Genomic DNA, 25,129 nt, shown 5'->3' on the forward strand with positions numbered 1-25,129 from the left:
AAGGTTACAGAATAGAATATACCATAAATGTTATAAATATTTAAAAAAACTAAAACTAGTAATATAACAAAAATGTGGATATAGGGAAAAACAGTGAGAGGAACATTAAGAATTAACTTGCAATGGCTAATGTGGCAGGAAGTCACCTAGTCCTGTTACTTTTATGTATGTATTTATTTATTTATATTTTTTAAGTTAGGTAATTGTGAGCGAGCACAAGGGGTGGGGGAGGGACAGACAGAGAGAGAGGGAGAGAGAGAATCCCAAGCAGGCATTACACTGTCAACACAGAGCCCAATGTGGGGCTGGAACCCATGAACTATGAGATCATGACCTGAGCCAAAATGAAGAATCAGATACTTAACCAACTGAGCCACCTGGGTGCCCAGTCCTTAGGCTTTAAATGTGTTTAAAAAAAAAATTAGTGTTTTATTTTATTTTTGAGAGAGATAGAGACAGCGTGAGCAAGGGAGGGTCAGAGAGAGAGGGAGACACAGAATCCGAAACAGGCTCCAGGCTCTGAGCTGGCTGTCAGCACAGAGCCCAACACGGGGCTCCAACTTGTCAACCACGAGATCATGACCTGAGCTGAAGCCGGACTGAGCCACCCAGGTCCCCCCCCTATTTTAAATGCCCCTTTTATCATAGCCTGTATTCCTATGTATACATGGGTCTATTCCTGGTTTTTCTGTTCTGTTCCATTGGCCTACTTGTCCAGTTCCACATCTCTGTCACATAGTGTTTAAGATAATAGACTTTGGGGTAGTTTTTCTTATTTGGTAGAGTCTGAACATTTGACTAGACCCTGTTTATGTGTTACTTCTTTGGGAAATTAAGGTCACACAGTGAAGATTCAATATACAACTGCTGAGCATAGGACAGCTCTGCTGGCTCTCTACTTTTTCCCAGTGGAGAAACACCCTAATCCTAATCGCCCATCAAACTCTACTCCTAAAACACCACTTGTTACGCCTCTTCACCTGGCCCTCCTCCCGAAGCCTAGGTCTGTTCAGGAAGCAAAGGCCAAGTTTGGCTGGATTGCAGATGTTGCCAACGACTTGGGTGGGACTGGGTTACGACATACAGGCAGGTCACCAGTGGATCTGTGTCTGTCACTTGGCCATCATGGTGTCCAACCAGCATGGGGACAGCTGGTGGTGCAGGTATTGGGACAGCAAAGGAGAGTCATCTGGGGAATAGCCCAAACATTGGAGCCAGTCCTGAGTTCAAGGTGTGTACAATTCATTCTCTGTCTGATCCTGGCAAGTCACTGAACCCCTCTAAACCTCATTAGTAACCATAAAACCTATTTCCCAGGGTTGTTACAAGGATTACGGGAGATAATGTCTAGGTATAGAGTGACTGATAAAAAATAGGATTCTTTTCTTTCTCACCTTCTCATGTCATTCCTTCCTGGATCTCATTTTCAAAATGGGTTGCCAGCCCTTGTCAGATAACCCTGAAGGGAAACAGAGGCTGTGGGGAAGGCTCATGAACTGTAAAGTGGCAAGCCTCAGAGATTGTAGGTGATGAAAATAATAAAGAGCCCTGGCTCTGGAGCCTGGCTTCAAATCCTAGCACTGCTCCCTGCTAACCATATGACCCTGAGGTGATCAGTTAACTTTGCTGTGCCTTAATCTCCTCATCTGTGAAATGGGAAGACAGTAGTATCCACTCCATGGGGCTCTGTAAAGGAAGCACGAGGTAGTGTACAGAAGGGCCTCGAACAACACCAGGCCCCTCGGAAGCGCTGGAGAAACGTTGGAGACGATGAGGCTGAGCTGCCAGGCTGCGGGCCCCAGGACAGGCGCCCAGCCTCCCCGGCTACAAGCTGGGCTCTGGAACAGTGCTGCAGAGGGCCTTGGGGTTTGAACAGAGCGGGCTGCGCTCCTCACCCCAATGATCCCTGCACTGGGGGCCTCTCTTCCAAGAGCCCTCAACACCCCGCCGTCCAGCCACCCCATTAGGATGAGGCGCTGACTTGGCTGCTCCGAGAGATCAGATGCCCTTCTCGGTAGACCAGCCTCCTTGGCTCAGCTTTGCCGAGCCACTAGCTGGAACTGTTACGTTTGTCTTCCTTCACCGGACACTCACTGAGGCGCCTCCTTTGTACATGGCCTGGTGCTGGGGCTGCAGAGCTGACAAGTCCCTGCCTCCTGTCACACTGGGGAGACAGATTGGGAGACCAAGAACTACAACATATGGTGATCAGTAAATGGAAAGCGGAAACTGGGCGCCTGTGGATATCCGGAGGGACCAGAGGAGACAGGGAAAGCCTCCCAGAGGGGGTAAAACCCGAGTCGAAGGTTAAAATAGGAGATTGTGTTGGTGAAGGAGGAGCGGGAGAGCTCTCTATACACGGAGGATTATCTAGGGAAGGCCTGGTGTTGAGCGGCCCTATAAGTAGGTTGCAGGGCAGAGGCAGTATGTGGGGGAAGCAAGAAGTGAGTCGCAAGGCTGCCCAGGAACTAGGGGATTGCAGGCCTCGAAGGGCAGGCTGCAGAGTTTGGACTGTGGCCTGAGGCCATGGAGGAATCAAGGGAGATGTGGAGATGGTGGGAGAGGGCAAGGTGACTCTTGCTCTCCCCAGCCTGTCCTACCTCACCAACCACCAGTCTCTCTGCTCTCTCTGCTGGCCTTGATTGTTCCTGAAAACTGTCCCATCTGAGGACTGTTATACTTGCTGTTCTCTTTGCCTGGAGAGGTAGGGGTGCAAATGGGGGTGGGCTTACTATTGGGGTCAGGGTGAGGATCTGGTCTGAAGTTCACATTTATTTGCTCTGAATGGGTCTCATGATATGACCTGCTGGATGACACTGGGGTCATGCTTGAGTGTCCTGGGAAAGGGATCCTTGGGAACATATGTATGCCCTGTGAGGACTGGCCTCCAAACATGGGGTTGTGCAGCATCAAGGCTTTTGCCACTGGTTGGAGGCTTTATGTGCCATTGGAGTAACCCTTGGTGGCCTGGGAGGAGCAGAGGTCAAGGCACTTGGTGGGTGGGGGCAGCGAGACCCTGGGTAGAGGGAATTTTTACCCAGTTTGCAGATGAGGAAAGAAACTGAGGCTCAGAGAGGTTAGGGGGTGGCCCCAGCTGATGACGGACAAAGGCAGAACTCGCACCCAAGTCTGCTGGCTCCTAAGTTGCGGGGGTGGGGTGGGGGGAGTGATCCCCGGGCAGCAGCTTTTGGCGAGACCAAAACAGAGATGGACACAGATGGCCCATGAGGTGGGTCCGGACAGGGTGGCAGAGCTGATGACCTTTGCCAAGACAGACGCCTTGGGATAAAGCTGGGCCTGGAGTGGGGGCCAGTTCCTGCAGCTGCGAAGGGAACCTAGGGGTCAAGAGAGAAAGTGAAGCCCTCAAGAGAAGCAGGACATGATAGGGTCAGGTGAGGGTGAGCCTGCCCTCTCCGGTGAGGCCCAGCCCCACGTCCACCGTCCACCTGTGAATAGCACCAGATCGAGTATCTGCCTTCCTCTTCCCTCCTCCCAGCCTACCCTCCTCCTCTGCCACCTCCCCCTTCATTACCTGGCCTGGCCTACGCCTCAGTGCACCCACTCAAAGGGCCTAGGCTAATCCCCTGACATCACTGTCTGCCTAGCACAGGCCCCTTCTGGCAGCCCTGGCAGCTCCTGGCCTCTGAGACCCGATTTAGGATCCCCCACCTCAGAGCCCATCTTTCCTTCCACCTCCTCCCTCTTTCAGCTCACAGGTCCGAGGGGACAACCCAGAAAGGACCCAAGCTGGGGGGCAGGAGTCTAGGATCTATTCTGGCCTTGCTGTGTGACTCTGGGTAAGTAGCTGTCCCTCTCTGAGCCTCAGGCTCCTTATCTAAATCTCCTCACCCCTCTCCCCCCAAACTAATCACATCAACCTATTTTGGCTTCTTCTTAGCACTTTGTTGCTTCAGGAAAAAAAATTTTTTTTTTTTTTATCAGTTCACATGGTTGTTGTGAATTCTGGGCTGTGCACCCTGTGAGGCAGGGCCATTTTATGATTCGCCCTGGTACCAGCACACAGTAGAGGTTCCATCAGTATCTGCTGATTGAATGTATACAGGATGGATGAATGAACAGATGTATCTCCTGCCTTTGCAAGAAGGGTATGGGCCTTTTTCCTCCAGACTAGGGAAGAAGGTAGAGCAATATTCCATCCCCTGACTGGATAAAAGCAGGGTAGGGGTCTGCCTGAGCACTCTGACCTAGAGGGTGGGCAGGCGCTGAGAACTGAACAATGCTCCCTTATGGAGAGACTGGGAAAGCTCTGAAGAAGGACCAGAACCCAGCACCTGTCTCCCCATACCACTCTCTGCCACAAGGCTTCCCCAGCTAGAAAGGGTCTTAGGTGTGTGTCTAATGTATCTGTTATGTGCTGTGTTTGGGCAGAGGGCAGCCACTGGCCCAAGATCTTCCAGAACAGCAGAGACTAAAATGTGGCTAGATCTCAGGACATAGGACCTCCTGCTGCATGTGTGTCTGTGTGCACACACGTGACTATGGTGTGTGAACACCCCGTATCTGTACATGTCTGCTCCGCACACATGCCTCTGGCAGGGCCCCTGGGTGTGGCTATGTGTTCACCTGTCTGCATGCATCTTTACGGACACATCTGCACTTGTGTGTCAGACTCTCCCTGTGTAACATGTGTAGGCCTGGCAGGGTGTGTGTGATTCAGTATACGTGTAGGCACGTCCATTAGAGTGTCAGCTCCCTGAGGGCAGAGGGTTTTGTTGGACGTGTTCCGGTCCTATCCGAGCACTGGAACAGGGAGCAGCACACAGCACACGTACTTAAAAGAATGAACGTAGGCAAGTGTGCTCACACGTCTGGCGTGTGCTCATGTGCCAGCCTGTGCGTAGACGTGCACGTGACCCTGTGTCTAAGGGTGTACCTGGGTGCTGCTCACGTGCTACCACTCCCATGCCTTTTCCAAACTCCTCGGAGTGGGGGAGCCGGGGCTCAATGCCCAATGCACGGTCCCCGTGGGGCGGGGCAGGAGGCCGCCTCCTCAAGAGAAACTGGATCCCAGGACGTGCGGAGCAGCAGGGAGCAGGGCGGCCCCTTTGTCCCCCCCGATAATCCCCTCCCTGCCTTTGACCCCTCCCTCCCAGCCACCAGGGTTTAAGGTTGAGTTTGGGGGTTGTAGGGGACTAGGGTGTCACCTCAGTGTCCCCTTCTCTGCCTGTCCCTTGCTTCTGGGGCTTCTGCACCTGCGCCCCTGACACACACACCCTCCAGGGTGTGACTCCCTCTTGGGCGGCCTCAGGGCTCAGCCCAGGTATAAAGCCACCCGAGGGGCAGGCGGACAGGTGCACCAGAAGAACCCAGAGACTGGAGAAAGGAAGGAACCAAGGAGAGAGCATGAGCTGTCTGCTAGGTGAGTGAGGGGGAGTGCCAGGGTCTAGAGAGCAGGAGGGAAGGGGGTACTCACTGGCCCTCTGCCCATATGACTCCTGCCCTGGCTGTCTGCATGCTAGGAACCTCCAAATCCTTACATGCAGAAGGCTTCATTCATCATTCATTACTTCATTCAAGAGATATTTATTGAACGCCTATTATGTGCTGGGTAGTTTTCTAAGCATTTGGGGACACAGCAGTGAACAGACAAAAATCTATGGTCTCATGGAGATTTCATTCTATAGACAGATGCTACAAGGCCTAAGTAAGGAAATTATAATGGCTGTGTGATCACAGGTGAGTGCCATGTCCCAAGTTTGTTGAATGAATGGATGAATGAATGGGCCTTCACTTTCAGTCTTCTCTTCCCTTAAGGTCTGAATTTAGGGAACTCGGGAATGCAGAAAGGGGAACAAAGGAGGCCTCTCCCCTCCCTTGCTTCCTCCTGGTGACCTTAGGTAATTCCTCTCCTCCCCGAACCTCACACTGGGAACATAACTGGGCCTACCCTTTAGAGGAACAATTTGCAGCATTTCCTCAAATTTAAAATGAGCGCATCCTCCAATCCAGATATTCCCACTTTGAAAAGTGCCCAAAGAGCCTGGGGTAAGGATGTTCATGGCAGCATTCATTCATTCACCAATTATTTATTAAGCTCTGTGCTAGGTGCTGGGACCAGCAGCAAATGAACCAGGGGAAGTTTCTCCTTTCCTGGAGCCACCATTCTAGGGGGAGAGACAGAAACAATCAAGTAGACAAAGAAATAAATGAAATAGCAAATCTCTGAAGACCATAAATCAGGGAGAGGAAGGGGCTTTTGGGATGCAGTCAGGACAGCTTATCTGAATTGAGGCCTGAAGAACAAGACGGAGCCAGCCTTGGGAAGGTTTGGGGGTGGTCCTGTGGCCCCAGCAAGGGCCAAGGCCTGAGGGGGAATCCTGTAGAGCAGGTGGGAAGCCTATACGGAGGGTTAGCCTTGTAGGCCACGGGGCTTTGCCTTACACACTTTCACTGTGTAAGGTGGGAGCAGAGGGAGCGTTCAGGCAGAGAGAGGAGGGATTTAGTTGGACTGAGGGAGTTGGGGGGTGGAAACTAAGGGTGAAAGCAGAGACCAGGGGTGAGGCTGCTATAATAGTCCAGGTGAGAAGTGCTGGTGGCTGGGACTCAGGTGGTAGCAATGGAAGGAGGGAAAAGGAAGTGGATGCTGGATACATCTTTTCAAGTTTTAAAACTTTTTATTGAAAATAACAAATAGAAAGGTGTACAACTCATTAAGTGTACAGCTCGATGAAGTTTTCACAAAGTGATCATATCCTCGTCATGAGCACTCAGATCAAGAAACACAGACCTGCACTGGCTACCTTTTAAGGACAGATTCTATAGGATTTACCGTGGGGGTGAATGTGGAGAGCAAGAGAGAATGAGGCATCAAAGAGGGGACTCCATGTTTTGACCTGAGCAACTGGAAGAACAGAAGCGGCTTTGGCTCAAATGGGGAAAACTAGGGGAAGAGGCTAGAAGGGGAATCGAGAGTGAGTATTAGATATTTTGAGTTGAGAATCTTATTAATATCCAAGGGAAAGTGTCAAGCAGGAAGGTGAACACATGGGTCTGGAGTTCAGGGGAATGTTCTGGCTGGAAATAATCTATTTACAGGGTGATTCTGCCCAGACTTGGATACACAAGGCTGTTGCAGGCTACAAAGTCTGTGGCCACTTGAGGAATTGTTACAAAGAATGAATGAACCGGGGCACCTGGGTGGCTCAGTTGGTTAAGCGTCTGACTCCTGATTTCAGCTTAGGTCATGATCTCATGGTTCGGGAGTTCAAGCCCCACGTCAGGCTCTGCACTGACAGGGTAGAACCTGTTTGGGTTCTCTCTCCCTCTCTCTTTGCCCTTCCTCTGCTCTCTCTCAAAATAAATAAATAAACATTAAGAAAAAAAGAAAGAATGGGGGCGCCTGGGTGGCTTAGTTGGTTAAGCGTCTGACTTTCGCTTAGGTCACGATCTCGCGGTTCGTGGGTTCGAGCCCCGCGTCGGGCTCTGTGCTGACTGCCAGCTCAGAGCCTGGAGCCTATTTCAGAATCTGTGTCTCCCTCTCTCTCTGACCCTCCCCTGCTCACGCTGTCTCTCTCTCTCTCTCTCCTAGAAATAAATAAAAATATAAAAAAAAAAGAAAGAATGAATGAATGAACCAGCAGGTAGGCTCAGGAATGTGATCTGACCTCCGATTTCCTCTGGCAGCCCCCCTCTGCCTGCTGACGCTGCTGCTGCCACCCCTCAGGCCGGGGGCCCCCATTTCCCCAGCTGAGCCCATCAGTCAAGCCTACAGCCTGGCCCTCTACATGCAGAAGAATACGTCAACATTGCTGCAGACTTACGTGAGTGACACTGGGGACAATCAGGGGATGAAGGGAGGGGGAAACTGACCTCCTGACCCAGCCCTAAGTAGGAGAAGCAGAGCAAGTCCAGGAGAAGGCTCCACCATGAGTCTGAGGGTACAGGCGCTCTGTCAACTAGACTCACTCAAACACTGTCACTGGTGGCTGGTGACCTTGGGCCAGTCATTCCTTCCCTCTCTCTCTCTCTCTCGGTGGGTCTCAGCTTCCTCATCTGCGAAATGGAATTGTGACCCTGCTTCTGCAGACTTTCAGGACTGTTAACAAGATTCAAAGACAGCACATACAGAGAAAGGCTTTACAGGGTCATAATTGTTCCTACAATCACCACGTGCTAGGTACTTACTTGAGCCACGTGCTATGCTGCGCACTCAGCCCGTTATCTTGCTGATTCTTCAAACAGTTCTGAGAAAGAGAATTAGAATCCACTTTACAGATAAGGAAACTGAGTTTTAGAGAGGGTGAATAATTTGCCTAAGGTCACACAGCTAATCACTGGCAGTGCCAATCCTCCCGCACCACCCCCACACTGTCTATAAGTTCAAACTAGCAGCATCCTGCTAGCTGAATCTGACCTAACAGATGTTTTCTGTTTGAGCCGTGAAATACTTGTTCAAATTTTGAACATGACCGCCTGTCTAAAACAGGCACAGGGACCCTCCTGGCCCTTCCTCACCCCATCTTGGCTCTGCCTTCTTCCTCCAGTTACACAATCCACCTGGTTCCCGGAGGCCCTAGGATTTGTGACTCCTCCCCTGTGCAATATTCCAGGCCCACATGAAGTTACTAAATCTAGTTTCGGGTCCCCTAGCTGCTGCCATTCCCTGGGTAGCTTTGGGCACCCTGAGCCTCAGTTTCTCCACCTGTAAAATAGTGATGGAGGACTAGGGAGGCTATCAATTTGGGGATTTATCAGTGTGCACTAAGATTCTGTGGGTCTAAGTTTATGGCGGCAAGAACTTTATTAGAGAAGGCACTCGACTAAATTGAATAATGTTAACAATTGTTTATTAATGATTATGATAAAATTAATAAGCATAAACTAAATGCTATAAAGATACATATAGACTATAACTACATTGCCAATGATATATTTAGACTGAAAATAGTATAATAAATAACATAATCATAGTGTCATGATATTAATGTAATATAGTGGCTTATTGTGCCCTTATTGTATGCCAGGTGGTGGGCTAAGTGCTTTATATATATTACTTCTGATCATTTTCACAATGATACTGACGCATGGGAATTACTGAAGCCGTGATTCAAAATTGTACAATTTGTACCTGAAACCGGAACCTAATAGAGCCCAGGGTCTGTGCTAGGACATCCCACTAACCCCTCCCCCTGGGAAGATGTCAGGCTTATAGAAGGCAGATGTGAAGTCAGTACCACTTAAGTCCCCTCATTCCATTCTGTCTGTTTCTCATGCAGCTCCAGTACCAGGGCAGTCCTTTTAGTGACCCTGGCTTCTCAGCCCCTGAGCTTCAGCTCAGCAGCCTGCCTCCTGCCACCGTCTCCTTTAAGACTTGGCATGCCCTGGATGATGGGGAGCGGCTGGGCCATGCCCAGGGGGCCTTCCTGGCCTTAACCCAGCACCTCCAGCTCGTAGGAGATGACCAGAGAGACCTGAACCCTGGCAGTCCTATTCTACTGGCTCAGCTCGGAGCTGCAAGACTCAGGGCCCAAGGCCTACTGGGCAACATGGCTGCCATCATGACTGCGCTGGGCCTGCCCATCCCCCCAGAAGAGGATACTCTCGGTGTTGTCGCCTTTGGAGCTTCAGCCTTTGAGAGGAAATGTCGAGGCTATGTCGTGACCCGGGAATACGGCCACTGGACAGACCGAGCTGTGAGGGACTTGTCTCTGCTCAAGGCCAAATACCCTGGATAGAGGAGGCAGGACTTCCTGTCAGAGGCTGCAACACTTTTTTCCCAATGGACTCTCTCCTGCCTTGCTTCTTGGCTAACGGACACATCTTGACTAGCAGACAGGGCTTGTTTATTTGGGAATATTTCCTAGGAACCAGGCCTCAAGTGTCTATTGCCTGGGCCTTTCCTGCCTAGGTCCTATGGGCTCCTTCCCAGATCTGGGTGAGACTCTATGGGTATCATTTTGTGGTTTCTTTCAATCCAGTGGTCCTGGCTGCCCCCATCTTGGGTGGAAGGAAGTGCTGGGGCTCTCCCTGAGACCTTTCTCTTCCTGTAATTTTGGGGAGGTCCAGGGGCTGCCTTTTTGTTTCTACCTCACTTCCTATATGAAGCTATGGTCTTCCTGAGCGTATAGGTCTCCTCTTCTTGCTGGAGTTCATTGCCTCCCCTAGTCTATTTCCCTGACTATAGCCACTGTTCCAACTTTCCATCTTGAGGGACTTCACTTCCTGATCAATGGAAGTCCAATTGAAAAAGTAAGGACTCCTATAGATGTTTCCAGCTCGGGACACATCTACTTCCTGTTCTAGAGTGACAGATGAGATCCCTGGCCTGGGGGCGTTTGCGAATCTCCTATTTATACTGAGGCTTTTGGGTATGTCTGGGGAACCAGGTTGTGCCCCAAGGATCCTATTCGCCTCAAAGGTGTCTCCCCATTTTCGACAACTATATATACTGGTAACTTTAGTGTTCTTTTTTATTTTTAAACATTTTATTTACAAAAAATTAATTTATTCTCAGGAATAAAACTCGTGTAAGGTGTTGATTTTTTTTTTTTTCTCTCCATAGATTTGGCTTGGGGTGGGGGGGAGGTAGGGGGGTAGGGCAGATGAGGTGAAGGAGGGGAAGGACATCAAACGGAAAAGCAAGCAGGGCTCACCCAAAGAGCAAGGATGGAGGAGGGAGAGTGCATCAAGGGGAGTGATGTGGGAAGGTGGCTGAAATCTGTCTGGAGTAGCCCTCCCACCAGGGCTGGCAGCCAGGTCCCTGGCCAGGAAAGGACAGAGAGAGGCACTGAAGGAAAGAGTTGATGAGGTGTCCCCTCCTTGAGATGAGACTGCGAGGTACACATGCTCACATGGGGCCAACAGAAGACAAGAGATGGAGAAAAGGGGAAACAAAGAGAGCTCCCCCCAGAGACAGGTGAAGGGGGAGACCAAGACACGGAGGCAGGCCCAAGCGACGGAGAAGAGGGGAAAAGCAAGAAAATGATGGACACGGGACGTCACAGACACAAGGAAGTCCGACAGGGAAAGAGACACGGAGCGCTTACAAAGCACAGAGAGATGGCAGAGACAGAGGGATGCAGGCAGTCGGAGCTCATCAGGCACTGACAGAGACGAACGAGGAGGGGGGTGACAGCAAGCTGCAGCCCCGCGCTCAGGCCGGGCCACTGGGCACCAGCTGGCCCAGGTCGCCCTCGGTTCGGCTCACCCACTCGTGGTAGAGGCCGCACACGCGGAGCCCCAGAACCTTGGCAGGGAAGACGCCTGCGCCGGTGGCGGTGGCGGTGGCGGCGGCGGCGGCAGCGGCGGCGGGCCCGGGCCGGGGCGCTCAGGCCGACTACTGGCAGCCGCGGGGGCGAGAAGCCGGGCAGCCCGAAGGGTTCTCCCTGGTGCTGCACCTGCGGAGACACGGCAGTCAGGTGGGGTCCCCCCGCCCCCCCACGAGGGGCGCCGCGACGGAATTTCTCCACTCTCCACTCCTCTCCCTCCATCCCTCCCTCTCTCTCTCTCTCTCTCTCTCTCTCTGGGGCCTTAGTTTCCCCACCTCGCAAATAACACATTCCTCCCAACACAACGGTTGTGTTTGATACTACAACACGACCACAAAAAAAGTGGGCTTTACACCAGTGCCTTTGTTTCCTCATCTCTAAAATGGAGATAACAGTATCAGCTCCATAGGGTAGTTCGGATCATGGTAAAATGCTTCCAGATCCTGGCCCACTGGAAGGGCACAATAAACGTTAGCTCTTTTATTAACACCATCTTTCAGACCGGGGTGCAAATCCTGTCTCCACCACTTGCTAGCAGTGCAGTTTCATGCAAAACCAGTTCCCTTCTCTGAGTCTCGTTCTTCTCATCTGTAAAATGGATCAGCTCCCTGTCCTTTTCTTCTACCAGGGATTTCCTGAGAATCACAGATACTGCAGAAAACCGGCTGTTTCTCTCTCTCTCCCCATCCTCCACTACCTCTGCACCTGCAGTGGCTCACTGAATAACTGTCATGTGAATGAACAAATGAAAGATGAAGGAGATTTGTAATCTGTAAACATGCTACAACTGTACCATTTATCTTTTGCTAACATTTTGTCTCTGGTTCAGGCACTGTTTGCTGCTTTAAACACTATTTCCTAATCTTCCCAATAATGGGTGTGATGATTATGATGATGCTGATTTTATAATGGAGGATATTGAGGCTGACGAGGTAAACTGACTTGCCCTAGGTCATCCATCTAGGAAAGGACAGAGCTGGATTTTGAACCAAAGTTCATACAACTACAAAGCTAGTTCTCTTATCCCACTTTCATAATTGTTACATCATTCTTTTTTCATGTTACCAGTACTGCCCAAGGTCACAGCAAGTTAGCAGACCTATAGTCTATCTGATTCAAAACTATACCTTCCTTCCACTATACCAGAGTAATTGGTGGAAATAACCTCCTTCCTTGGGCAGGGCCCTATGCCTAACCAAAGAGGTTGGCAGATTTCCTTCTTCTGTAAAAGTCCCCTCTTGGACTGGAATTTTCGCCCCATGTTGAAACCCCTTCTTGATCTCTCTGCAGAGCACAGGCAGAAGAGTTTACAACTCATCGTGTTAAACTGCCTCCTTTCATAGTTGGGGAAACCAAGGCCCTTAGAGGTGAGGTGACAAGATCACAGAGAGCCTAGAACCTAGGTTTCCTGACTCACTCACTCAATTCTCTTTACTCTCTCTGCCTCTGTCTTAGTGCAGTGTGGGGGGAAACTCCAAGCTGAGGCAGACAGAGGGGCACTTGGGGCACAGAGAGGGTCCAGTTCTCCAATTTGCTGTGTGGCCAGGAGCCCGGTTTTCTGCAGCTGGGAAATGAGGCTGGAAAAATGGGTGGTCAGGAACCTCTGTGACCTGTACCTCCCCACTCCTCAGGCCTCGGGCACCCCCACCCCCATTCCCACTCACATATTCCTGGAGCAGCTGCTCAGCATATTTGGTGAGGAGGCGGGCAAGGCTGTGTGTCTGACGGATCTTGGCCTCCAAGTGGGGAAGGGGTGAGATGGAGGAGTCAGCCTGTGGGTCTTCTGGTGGGAAAAAAGGGAGGAATGAGAGCAGCCCAAATCCCTGCTCCTTGACCACTTCTTCCAGGCTGGATCTTCCTTCTGGAATCCAGAAGCTCTGCTCTGAATTTTCTAACTTTTATTTTTTATTATTTTTTTAAAAAATATTTTTATTTATTTCTAGGAGAGAGAGAGAGAGACAGCGTGAGCAGGGGAGGGTCAGAGAGAGAGGGAGTCACAGACTCTGAAATAGGCTCCAGGCTCTGAGCTGGCAGTCAGCACAGAGCCCGACGCGGGGCTCGAACCCACGAACCGTGAGATCATGACCTAAGAGAAAGTCGGACGCTTAACCGACTACGCCACCCAGGCGCCCCTGAATTTTCTAACTTTTAAGCCAGACAGGCTCTGTCCCATTCCAACTGATGGTAAATGAGGCATCAGACATTCGCCACAAACAGTTGTCCTACCTGAAATGTATTCTCTGACCCCCAATCACTGTTGAAATCCTATTAAAGCCAAATTCAAATATTGCCTCCTCAGCGCAGCCTCTGTATTCATCCCTCCCTTAAATTAACTTTTTCTTTTACTTTAGGCCATTTGTTCATGCTTCCAAGGTAGTTTTTTAAATGGCTCCTTTATTTGTGTGAATCTGCCTCAGTCTGGGAGCCCTTTGAGGGTAAGTTTCACATATCTCCGTACCTCAGTGATTGTTGGTGAAATTTAACATCACTGAAGCACAGAATTTCAAGTCGGAAGCTCCTTTAAGCCCATTCTACACATTGGGAGACTGAAGTCCCATTTCCTCCCCAAAGGACCTCCTGTGCAAAAAGCTAGATACCTGCCTTTCCTAGCGTAGGCTAGAGAGGGGAGCCCGGGAAGGATGACTACATTTCCCGAGATGCCCAGCGCGCGTACCAAGGCATGATGGGGACTGCAGTCCTGGCCCGGCAACTCCCGCCCCGCCCCCTCACCCTAACCCTGAGTTTCCCACCGCCTGTCCCTATCCTTAACTTTCGTCTCCTGTTGTTACTCACTAGCCCCTGTGGTCCAAAGACTTCCTTCCCTAACTCCATCTTTCCCTCTGGCCCCCAACTCTTATTCTTTCCCAATACTCAGAGAGGACCCTGGCGTCCAGCCCCAGCTCCCCGTCCTCTCTCTCAGGGTGTACTCGAACCCATGATTTAGAAACCCTGAGCCCAAGTCCCTGTGAAGGCACAGCCCAGGCCTCCCCTAAACTCTGGCTCTTGTCCCTTCCCACAGCTCACCCACAGCTCACCCGCTCGTTACCTGACACCGGGGCCCTGCTCTCCCCAGTTCAGGCCGCTCCCTTCCCGGACCCGGGGGTGGCTGGGACCCTGACCCCAGCTTCCAGCCCTTCAGACCCCTGCTCCCCACGGGCACTCGGCATCCGGCCCTTCAGCCCCTTACCCAGACTTCCCTCCCTCCGGCTCATGCTGGCCCCTGGCTGATCCCCGTTGCCTCCACGCCCCCCTTCCGAAGGGGGGAGAAGGGGGAAGGGGTAGGGGCGTGGCCCGGGAGCAGCCAATCAGGGATCAGACCCCAAACAATCCCCCCCTCCTCCTCCCGCCCCAAGCAGGATTCCTTGGCTCTGAGCTCAGCTCCCTACTTGCGCAGCTCGGTCAGGAAAGGGGCCTGAGCGGGGTTAGCAGGTTGTCTGCGTGGTGGATTTAAGACCTTGAGGCTGGGTGTGCCGGGGCCCGGAGGCAGCCCCTGTCCCGTCGGGAGGAGGAGGCTCAGGCTCTGACCTGGGGCAAGACTTAGGGCCTGAGCTTCTTTTCCGAGAAAGCTTCTGGGGGATAGGGGATGGGTGGATGGGGGGTGGGGAGGGATAGGAAAGGGTGGAGCTGGCAGGACAGGAATGTGCTGATCCTCCCTCCTGTTTGGGGAAAAGGCAGGGAACCGCGATGAGGGCCCTAAGGCTTGGGCCACACCTGCCCAAATACCTCCTGGCCTATCTTAGATACTCTCTCTCTCTCTCTCTCTCAGTCTCTCTCTCTCTCTCTCACACACACACATTATCTGTCTCTCATTATCACACCTACTAGGAGTGTAACAGATACACCACCTCACTTCACCGTACCAGGCTCAGTAAGAGAACTCCTCTGACGTACACACATCTACTGCATATAGACCCTTCGTTCTCACCCAGGAACAAGAGGGGTATGGGGCTTATCCCCGTACCAGGTACAAGAGACAGGTACGGGTGGGGGTCATACCGACATGTCCACCCCACTGACCTGATACCCATAAATTGTTCCCAAGCACCTACTTGCCCTGGGTTCTGGGACCCAGCGATGATCCATACTTGGTCTCTGGCCCCTGAAGAGCTCAGTCTGATAGGGAGACCAGAGCAGGTTTGTGAGTGAAGGGACTGGGAAGGAGGCCTGTGTATCTGTGAGGATATTGCCAGAAGCAGATAATTGCCAGAATAAAAGAAGGCATTAACTGGTAGAGGCCATAGCAGGTACAATTGAAGCCACCTGTTGGTAGGGGCCATAATCACACACTCATTAACAGCGAATATTTATTGGGCATTTACTATGTGCAAGGCATTGTTCCAGGAGCTACATTACATATTAACTTACTCTCATGTTACAGTCAAGGGAATAGAGATAAGTGAGTTGTCTAAGGTCACTGGACAAGCAGAGCTGGGATTTTCCCAGGGCAGTTTGGCTCCAGAAATTTGGTTATAATCACCCTTCCTATACCTTAACCCCTCTGGCCAGAGTCCCACACATAGCAACACACGTCATATCTGCTGGCAAACACAGCTTCAAATAAAATCAACTTAAACACACTCATTTTAAGTAAACTTTTAATTGAAGTATAATATGCATAGGGAAAAGTGCGTACATCCTAAAGTGCGTACAGTTCAGTTCATATTCAGAGTAAACATGCTGGGGGGTGGGGACCAACATCAGACTAAGAAACTGAACATGACCAGTCCGAGAGTTCCCTTTTAGCCCCCCTCAGTCCTAAGCGGAACCACTATCCCACACCACACCACAAATTAGTTGTCTGTTTTGAACTTCATATAAAAGGAATCATACAGTGTGTACTGTTGTATTTGATTTCTTTCGTGAGACTTGTCCCTGTTGGGTGCGGCATGACATCACTGTGCTGTATCCACTGTGTGAATAGGCTACAGTTCATTTTCCACTTTCCTCTTGATGGGCTGTTTCTAGTTTGAGGCCATTATCGACAGCACTATGAACATTCCAGTACACACCTCTCCGTGCTCATACTTGTGCATTTCTGTTGGGTGTTGATGACCTAGGAGTAGAATTACTGGATCATTGAGTTCAGCTTCTCTAGAAAACTGCCAGTTTTCCAAAGCGTCTCTACCAATTTCCACTCCCCCAGAAATACGAGAGCTCTGCTTGCTTTACTTCTTTGTCTACACTTGATATGGTCTGTCGGTCTCATTTTAGCCATTCTGGTAGGTGGAGACCTACTCATATTTGCAGCGTCTGGCCGGGAATAGGCAGTCGGTGAATAGACAGCTGAATGAATGGCTGGCTGGAGGAAGACAGTGTGGGAGTGACAGCCAAGGGAGGCTGGACACACTCTGCACACAGCATTCGGGGCCGCCCCCGCGTAGCTCGCCGGGACCGTGACCCCCTCGCGCGCCCCGGCGCCCACGTGGTCTGAACGCACCGCCTCAGCCCAGCTGCGCGCGTCCTGGCGCCGAGCTGTCCCCAACCCTCCCTTTTGGCGGCGGGTAGGGGGCGCTGCGCGTCCGGGCGCCCCCNGCCGAGACCCGGAGCCGAGCCAAGGATGACATCAAGAAGGTGATGGCGACCATCGAGAAGGTCCGGAGATGGTGAGCGCTGCCCCGGGGCCAGGGACGGTACCTGGCGGGGCCACTTCTCTCCCACATGCGTCTACCCTCCCGTCGCCAGCCGTGGCCCCCAGGTGTTAGGTGTGTGCCCCAGCTGCGCCCTGGAGCTACAGGGCTCTGTCCCCCTTCTGGCTACACCCTAGGGTCTACAAAGCGTGTTCCCGAGCCGTGCCCTCATTCATGCCCCGCCCCCTAAAGCTTTGCCACTCCTCCCTCAAGTATGCCCAGGATCTTCATTGGTGTGGTCCCCTGCCGGGCCTATTCGCCTTGCTCCCTTGTACACCCCAGGGGTCTGCAGAGCCATGGTCCCGAGCCATACTCTCTCTCTAGAGGCACCCCCATGTATGGCCTGGGGTCTGCAGGACTTTCTCCTTCTTATTATGCCCCCTTAGCAAAACCGCTCCACCCCTACTTCTGCAGATCTCCCCAGATGTGTTCCGCTCCTGGGGGGCTCTCTCCTCAGAACTCTGACCCAGTCCCCCCAACCCTCCCACAGGGAGAAGCGCTGGGTGACTGTGGGCGACACTTCCCTTCGTATCTTCAAGTGGGTGCCAGTGGTGGACCCCCAGGAGGAGGTGAGCAAGCTCTCCCACACCAGGCCCTTCCTTCATCTGTGCAACCTCAGGCGAGCCCCTCCCCACCCTGGCCTCCACCTCGAGTCCCGCTCAGAGACCTCAAATGCAGCAGCCAAGACAGATGTTAACAATTACTAGCAACTCCACCCCCCCTTCTCCCTTTTTCCTGCTTCAGACCCCTGAGTTCAAGACCTAACCCACTGAGCCACACTCTGTCACCTCATGCTTTTCTGTGCCTCAGTTTCCTTATTTGTACAGTGGGGGCTTTGCAAGCACTAACCGGAAAGCTGCCACTGACCCTTACCCCTTTAACCCCCAGGAGCGGCGGAGGGCAGGTGGTGGGGCAGAGAGATCTCGAGGCCGGGAGCGGCGGGGCAGGGGCGCCAGTCCCCGAGGGGGTGGCCCTCTCATCCTGCTGGATCTCAATGGTATGTAGGGATCCTGGGATTTCAGGGGGAGGTGTGGGCTGTGGATGAGGGAGGGAACTGGGGCCCTCAGGCCCAACCCTCTTGGCTTTTGCTCCCACAGATGAGAACAGTAACCAGAGTTTCCATTCGGAAGGCTCCCTGCAAAAGGGCACTGAGCCCAGCCCTGGGGGCACCCCTCAGCCCAGCCGCCCTGTGTCACCTGCTGGACAACCAGAAGGGGTCCCAGAGGATGCTCAGCCCCCACGGCTGGGCCAAGAAAGAGGTAGGACCAGGTGCCTCCCTACAGCCCTCTCCCCTGAGTCTTGTCCTCTGCAAAGTGGAAGCTACCAGCTTACCCCTACCGATACCTACTCTCCTCCTGTGTTACCCTCTCCTGGAGGTCTTTCCTGACTCCTGCAGAAAGTCACCATCCTACCTCCAGCGACTGTCTGTCTCATTCCTTCCGCTTCTTTGGGTCTTTAGATAACTAATCACCGTCTGAGATTTTCACATAAATTTTATTTTTTACTACTCCGATTTCTCTCCCCACTCCCCCCTCATGTCAGCTTCCTGAACCTTGGGCCCACGTTGATCTTGTTCATTACTGAATTCTGAGAACACGTGGGACACATAGAAGGTGCTCAATAAATATTTGTTGAGGAGTAAATAATAGTGATAGTCCCGAGGGTGATTAATAAGTGATAAGAACAGCTCGTACCTGTCGAGCTCTGACTGTGTGCCAGATGCCCTTCTGAATGTATTGTAGGTCATTTAATCCTATGAGCCTATGGGGGTTATCACCCCCTCATGTAGGCGAGAAGCTGAAACTCAGAGAAGTTTCCCAAGCTCAAACAGCCAGTGAGCCCATATCTTGGGCATAATTCCTCCTCAGCTCCTCTCTCTTCCATACAATCCCGTCTGGTCGGAAGCGCCTCCCAAATGTGTCTACCTTTCTACGAGAGCCATCTCTTACCCCCACCCGGCTCCAGTCTCCTTATGGGTCTCCTCTCCCCCAGTCACCTCTACACGGCTGCCAGAGCAACTTTTTCTAAAGTGCAAGTTTGCCAGGCTCATTTTCCTGCCTCAGAGTCTTCAATGGCTCCCTGTGGCCCTTGACTCCTCCACTTGGCACTCTGGGCCCTTCCTGAACTATCCCTGCTGGTCTCATTGTTCCTTTCCAAGAATAGCATGACTTGGGCATATGGGCTATGTCTGGGTTGTGCCATGCTCTTGTGCACCTTTACTAACCTTTACTAATATAAAAACAATAACGGGCATTTATTGAGCACCTGCTACGTGCCAGATGCTTTACTAAGGGCTTTACCTGTATTATCTCAATCCTCACAGCTGTCCATGTGGTGATTACTATCATTACCCCCACGTTACAGATGGGGAAACTGAGGCCCAGAGGAATTAAGTCACTTGCCCAAGGTCAGGATTTGAACCCAGGAGTCCAACTTCAGAATCTGTACTCACTAAATATATGTCCTGTTTGCCTGAAATGTGCTCCACCTCCCCGTTTGTCTGCCCGATGAAATCTTACTCACCTGTCACTTAAATGTCTTTCCTGTGTTCTCTTCCTGGCTTGCGGCCAGGTGCCCAGCTCCCTCCCCGGTGTCCCACAGCCCTGGTCTGTGCTGGGGCATGGAGCAGCTGCTCAGGGAATATCTGTTACCTTGATGTTCCAGATCCTGGGGGCATAACGGCGGGCAGCACCGATGAACCCCCAATGCTGACCAAGGAGGAGCCTGTTCCAGAATTGCTGGAGGCTGAGGTGAGAGAAGCCAGAAGGCTGGACTCCTGGGTCTCGGAGGCAGTGGGGGCTCTGGGGCAGCCAAAGGCTTGGGGGCTGCACTGCTGAGGTCCAGGCAGGATATGTAGACCTCAGACACAGCCCAAGTGTCAGAGGCTGGGTTCTTGGGGCTGAAAAGGAAAGGGTGTTTTAAGACCAAGTCCTGTGGGCTGGGTCGGGACTCATTTAAGACCATTAAAAGCCTGAAAAGATCGTGGTGCTCCTCCAAGTATTTTATTTTGTTTTAATCTTAAACTATAAAATTAGCTTAAGAGAGTCCCCCACAGACTTCTGACTTTTTCCACAAGGACTACCTTGATGCATTTTCCAGAAATATCAAGTATCCGCGTCTTTCCCCCCAAATAATGTTACTGTTGTTGTTTCCGGTGCCCACTTAATCTGCTTCCTGGGTCCCCGGCCCAGGGCTAGACTCCTAGGCCCCGGGAGGGGAGTGGAGTGGAGGCGCTGGAGAAGGCAGAGGCTAGGAGGCCGCACTCCTGGGTTTGGGTGGAGCTCACGCCTGTCCGCCCTTCCTCTCCAGGCCCCCGAAGCTTACCCCGTCTTTGAGCCAGTGCCACCTGTCCCCGAGGCAGCCCAGGGTGACACAGAGGACTCGGAGGGCGCCCCCCCACTCAAGCGCATCTGTCCAAATGCCCCTGACCCCTGAGAAGCCGGCCTGCCTGTCCTGTCGCCCCAGGGGCCCCTTTGGCTTTTTACAAATAAAGACCCTTTTGTAATTTTGTGTCATGTCATTTCCCCGTCAGGGCTGGGGAGGGTCTTTGGAGACAGTTTTGTCCCCTTGCTCTGTTTCTCAGATGGAGCCACTGAGGCTCAAAGACGATCTTCCTATAGTCACACCATGAGTCAGACACGGAATGGGAGCTTGAACCAGGACCCTGCCTCCCCCGAACTCCCTCCACCCTGCCCTGTCCTTACCTCGGACCCTTCCTGACCTTCAGCCCTCCTCCGGGAATCCCAGGACCCCTCTTCTTGTTCAGCTCTCCCCTGGGCCCAGCAATTGCCAAAGCTCTGGGCAGCTGGACCATGATTCCCATTCATACACAGGAACACAGAGGTCCGAGGGACTTTGGGGTCTGAAATGACCCAACACATTCCTTGCCCTCAAGAAGCTACAGCATTGTACCCCTCCCTGCCTCTGCTTAGCCATTCCTCCACCGGAACCCCTGCCCACACTTCTCATTGAGTCTTACTTGTCCTCAGCCCAATCACTACCTCCTCCAGGAAGTCCTCCCTGACCACCCCACCACCCCAGCTCGGTTTCACTTCTTCTGGGCTTCCATCACCCACTGTGCCTCCTCCCCTCTGTCTCGGCAGACATTTATCAGGCTGTTTGGGATGGCTGGTTTGTGTGTGTGTGTTGCACTACGTTGTGGGTTCCTGAGTGCAGAACTTGGTCCCCAGCCTCATCTAGCACCACGTTGGGCATAGAGCAGTTATAGCAACTGTTTGATGAATGAACAAGTAAATGAATGTGCTGCGATATCCAGGAAGGCTTCTCTGAGGAGGTGGCATGTGAAACATGAACCTCAGTGTGGTAGATCTGAAGTCAGAAGTCCTGGTTCAAACCCTGGCTCTGTTACTCACCAGGTGTGTGGCTCTATGCAAGCCGTTTCCCCTCTCTGAGCCTTAGTTTGTTCATCTGAGCAATGGGGACAATAACAAGGCCTCGTCTGCCCTAGTGGCTTGCGGGAACCTTCAAATAATGTATGGCACCCTCACTCTGTGCCTGTGAAAGAGTTAGAGTCAGGGGTCTTAGCCCTACTTTTATTTTTTTTTAGCAAAGGAAGAGACCGGTTCAGAGGGACCAAACTGGAACTTTTAAAGAACTATTTAAAAACGGAGGGATGTTTCCTGATAGCAGCTGACGTTGTAATAGTTGAGCCAATGCTGGCCAGAGGAGCCGGGTGTATAGTGATGTGGAATATTCCTTTCTTCTTGCTGCTGCAGCAGATCACCACAGATTTACTTAGTGACTGAAAGAAACACACACTTATCTTACCGTTCTGGAGGCCAGAGGTCCAAAATTAGTCCCAGCAGGGCTGGTTCCTTCCAGAGGCTGCAGGGGAGTATCTGTCTCCCAGCCTTTTCCAACTCCTCCACGCCACCTGCCTTCTATGATTTGGGGCCCCTCCCTCCATCCTCAGCATGGCATCTTCCAGTCTCTCTCTGTCTCTTCCATCTTCACATCTCTGGCCCTGCCTCTCCTGCCTTCCTCTCCTATGGGCCCTGTGACTACATTGGGCCCACCTGGATGACGCAGGCATCTCTTTCCATCTCAAAACCCTGAACTTAAATCACACCTGTGAAATCTCGGCGGCCGCGGAAAGTAACATCCACGGGTTCTGGGGATGAGGTCGTGGGCATCTACGGAGGGCCATTATTCAGGCTGCTACCGGTGGTAATAATCTCAGCATTTTCTGGGCGAGGAGGTGATCTCATGATTCCCTTCAACCACCCCATGAGGTGATGGGAGTGCTCTGTAAACTGTGAAGTGCCTCGTATGGGTTAGTAATACAGTGTTAAAGCCCAGAAAACAGGTTCTGTTTTCTGCATCTCCATTCGTTTGCTTGTGACCTTGAGCCCAGTGACTTAACCTCTCTGGGCCTCAGTTTTCTCATCTGTAAACTGGCGATAATTCTAACGTCAGCCTGGTGAGAGTGTTGTGAGGATTAGATGAGGAAATAATGGAGAGAGAGTGTCCCTAGCTTGACACATAATAAGTGCTCACTAAATGGCAGCTGTTTTTCCTATTACTCCGTTCTGTAGATGAGGATACACGGGTGTAGGGATAGAGGCCAGAGACTTGCCTGTCAGTGAGACTGGGGAGGTGTCCATATCTGAGCAGCCTTGAAAGTTTAAAGTTTGAGTCTCCCCCATTCCTGTTCCTCACTTGGCCCCAGACCCCAGGCATCTGTCCCCTATCCCAGGCTTGCACCCCTCCTCTCTGGGGGTCCACTCTGTGACCTCGTTTTTTGTTTTTTTTTTAATTTATTTCTAGGAGAGAGAGAGAGAGAGAGAGCGTGAGCAGGGGAGGGTCAGAGAGAGAGGGAGTCACAGACTCTGAAACAGGCTCCAGGCTCTGAGCTGGCAGTCAGCACAGAGCTCGACGCGGGGCTCGAACCCATGAACTGCGAGATCATGACCTAAGCGAAAGTCGGACGCTCAACCGACTAAGCCACCCAGGCGCCCCTGTGACCTCGTTTAAAATCCACTTCTTCCACGGCCACACCGCCAGTCATCACCTTATGATGCCCTCCCTACCTCCCCGCTCCCCACCCCCTCGGCATGTCCACACTCTCTTTTTGGAAATTCTTCCACCCCTGACTCTTGGGCTCTGGCTTCTAGTGCTTCCCCATTCTCTTCTGCTCTGTCACTTTCTCCTCCTCCTGATCCCTTAAATATCTCCTGCCCGGGCCTAGCTCTTCTCTTCATGCACACTCCTTGCTGGGTCCACCTACTCTTTGAATTAATGGCTCCCAAGTCTCTGCATCCAGGTGCTGCGCCCTACCTCTAGACTCAGCCAGGTGCCTGCGTGACACCTCCACTGGGATGTCCGGACCCTCGGCCTCCCCTCCTCCCCCAACCCGCTTCCTACCATCACCTCTACCCAGAAATGGCCCCTCAATTCCAGGTTGGAGCACCCGGAAGTCAGAGTCCCATCACCTGCCATGTTTCGTTAAGTCTCTGTCCTGAATAACTCTCCCATCTGCCCCTTCCTTCAGGGCCCTCCTGCTTGCTAGATGCCTCCTGGTGGGTTTCCTGCTGCCCTCTTGCCCATCGCAACCCATTCTCCACCCAGCAGCTGGGCAGTCTCAGGAACCCACATCTGCTCATGGTACTGGCCTTGGTGAAAACCCTGCAGTTCCCTTTCCTGGCAGGATGGGGCTACCTCCTCCCACTTTACCCCACGCCTGCCTTCACTGCTTCCCTGAGAACTGCTTATAATCGCACTCTGCTGTTTCCCAAGTCTAGGGTTTTGCTCATGCTGTTTACTCTGCTAGCAGATCTCCTCTTATCCTGTCTTCATCTGGGAGATGCATTCTTCTTTTTTATTTTCTAACCTTGGCTTCCTGGTGACTTCTTTTGTCATGCCCCCTGCCTCCTCCTCTGCCGTTTTATGGAACGTCAGGTATTGGCTCGTGATGATCTGTGTTGATTTGGGTCTTTGGTGCCAGACTGTGAACTCAATGAGGGCAGGGGAATTTCTTTATTCCTAGAAACATGTACTTATTCCACACTTACTGTTTGCTGGGCACTATTCTAGGCCTTGGGGATAAAGCATAAACAAAATGGAAAAAAAATCTTTGCCTTCACAGAGCTTACCTTCAATAAATTGTATCTTCTGTAGGAAGTTATAAGCACTTTCTAAAAAAATAAAACAAGGGAGATGGGAAAAGGGCGGATGCAATTTTAAATAAGGAGATCAGAGGAGATCATGAGGAGACATTTGAAGAAAAGCTTGAAGTAGCGAGGGAGAGAGCCATGCAGATATCTCAGGGAAGAGCATTCCAGGCAGAAGGAATAGCCAGTGCAAAGGTCCTGAGGCAGAGTCTGCCTGGAAATGAGATCATTGCGACTGGGGCATAGGGAAGTAGCGAGAGAGCCGTGGGAAGTGAGGTCAGGTCTTGTAGGGCCTCATGGGCAGGTCACAGTCATAAAAAGGCAATCAAAATCAATGCTGCTTGGAGGCCATTGTCAGGATTTGGCTTTTATTCAGGGTGAGATGAAGAGCTATTGAAGGGGTCTGAGTAGAGGAATGACATGATCAGACTTAGGGGTTCCCCCCCCCCGAATATTTTNATATACTCATCACCTAAATTCTATACCATCTTACTGTATTTGTTTATCACATATGCATATCCATTCATCCATCTATCAATCTATCTTATTTTCTTGATACATTTCAAAATAAGTAGGAGGCACTGGTATATTTCCCTCTAAGTAGGTAAGCATGCAGGTCATTAACTAGAGTCCAGTATTTCTTTACAAGTTTGTCTTTCTTTGCCCTTGAAACAAAATATCCATATAGTGAAATGCACAGGTATTAATTGTATGTATGATTCAGTCAGTTTCAATAAATGCACACGTCTGCATAATGCAAGTTCTTATCAAATACATCATTATCCCCCTGGAAAGTTTCTTGTTGCCCCTCTCCCACCCTCCCCAAGTCCCCAGAGGCAATCACTGTTCTGGTCTTGTTTTGATTCAGTTAACCTGTTCTAGAACTTCATATGCATGGAATTATACAATATGAGCTTCACATCTGCTTTCTTTCACTCAGCAAAATGTTTTTGAGAGTCATCTGTGTTGTTGCTTAGATCAGTCGTGCATTCCTTTCTATTGCTAGGTTATAGTCCGTAGGCTTGGCTTTGACTAGGAGGAACACTCCGCCGGGTGGAGAACAGTCCTGTCCCTGTTTCTAGCTCCCTGCACAAGCCTGTCAAGCCTTGTGGGCTCAGAGCCCTGGATGAGTGCATCTTAGGAA

At 51.5% G+C, this 25,129-nt stretch overlaps 3 protein-coding genes across 3 annotated transcripts; 2 read left to right on the top strand and 1 right to left on the bottom strand.

The window, feature by feature from the left end:
- Positions 1–7,631: 7,631 nt before the first annotated feature.
- LOC144228512 (cardiotrophin-2) lies at positions 7,632–10,487 on the top strand (the record flags this gene model as incomplete). Its single annotated transcript, XM_077760331.1, has 2 exons — positions 7,632–7,781; positions 9,237–10,487. Coding segments are annotated over 2 exons (609 nt in total), but the record flags the coding sequence as incomplete, so codon positions are not given.
- Positions 10,488–11,022: 535 nt separating this feature from the next.
- Positions 11,023–14,492, bottom strand: LOC144228514 (cardiotrophin-1-like). Its single transcript, XM_077760332.1, is given in 4 exon segments — positions 11,023–11,273; positions 11,275–11,357; positions 12,893–13,011; positions 14,416–14,492. Coding segments are annotated over 4 exon segments (387 nt in total). The 5' UTR covers positions 14,441–14,492; the 3' UTR covers positions 11,023–11,113.
- Positions 14,493–15,302: 810 nt separating this feature from the next.
- BCL7C (BAF chromatin remodeling complex subunit BCL7C) lies at positions 15,303–20,360 on the top strand. The gene is made up of 7 exons (XM_077760542.1): positions 15,303–15,362; positions 16,734–16,831; positions 17,346–17,424; positions 17,744–17,852; positions 17,953–18,114; positions 19,520–19,605; positions 20,165–20,360. The coding sequence occupies exons 1-7, from the start codon at positions 15,303–15,305 to the stop codon at positions 20,288–20,290; spliced, it is 720 nt and encodes a 239-aa protein (XP_077616668.1). The 3' UTR covers positions 20,291–20,360.
- Positions 20,361–25,129: the final 4,769 nt, after the last annotated feature.

This window comes from Crocuta crocuta, unplaced genomic scaffold (genome assembly GCF_008692635.1).
Source record: "Crocuta crocuta isolate KB4526 unplaced genomic scaffold, BGI_CrCroc_1.0 scaffold73, whole genome shotgun sequence".
Classification (NCBI taxonomy): Eukaryota; Metazoa; Chordata; class Mammalia; order Carnivora; family Hyaenidae; genus Crocuta; species Crocuta crocuta.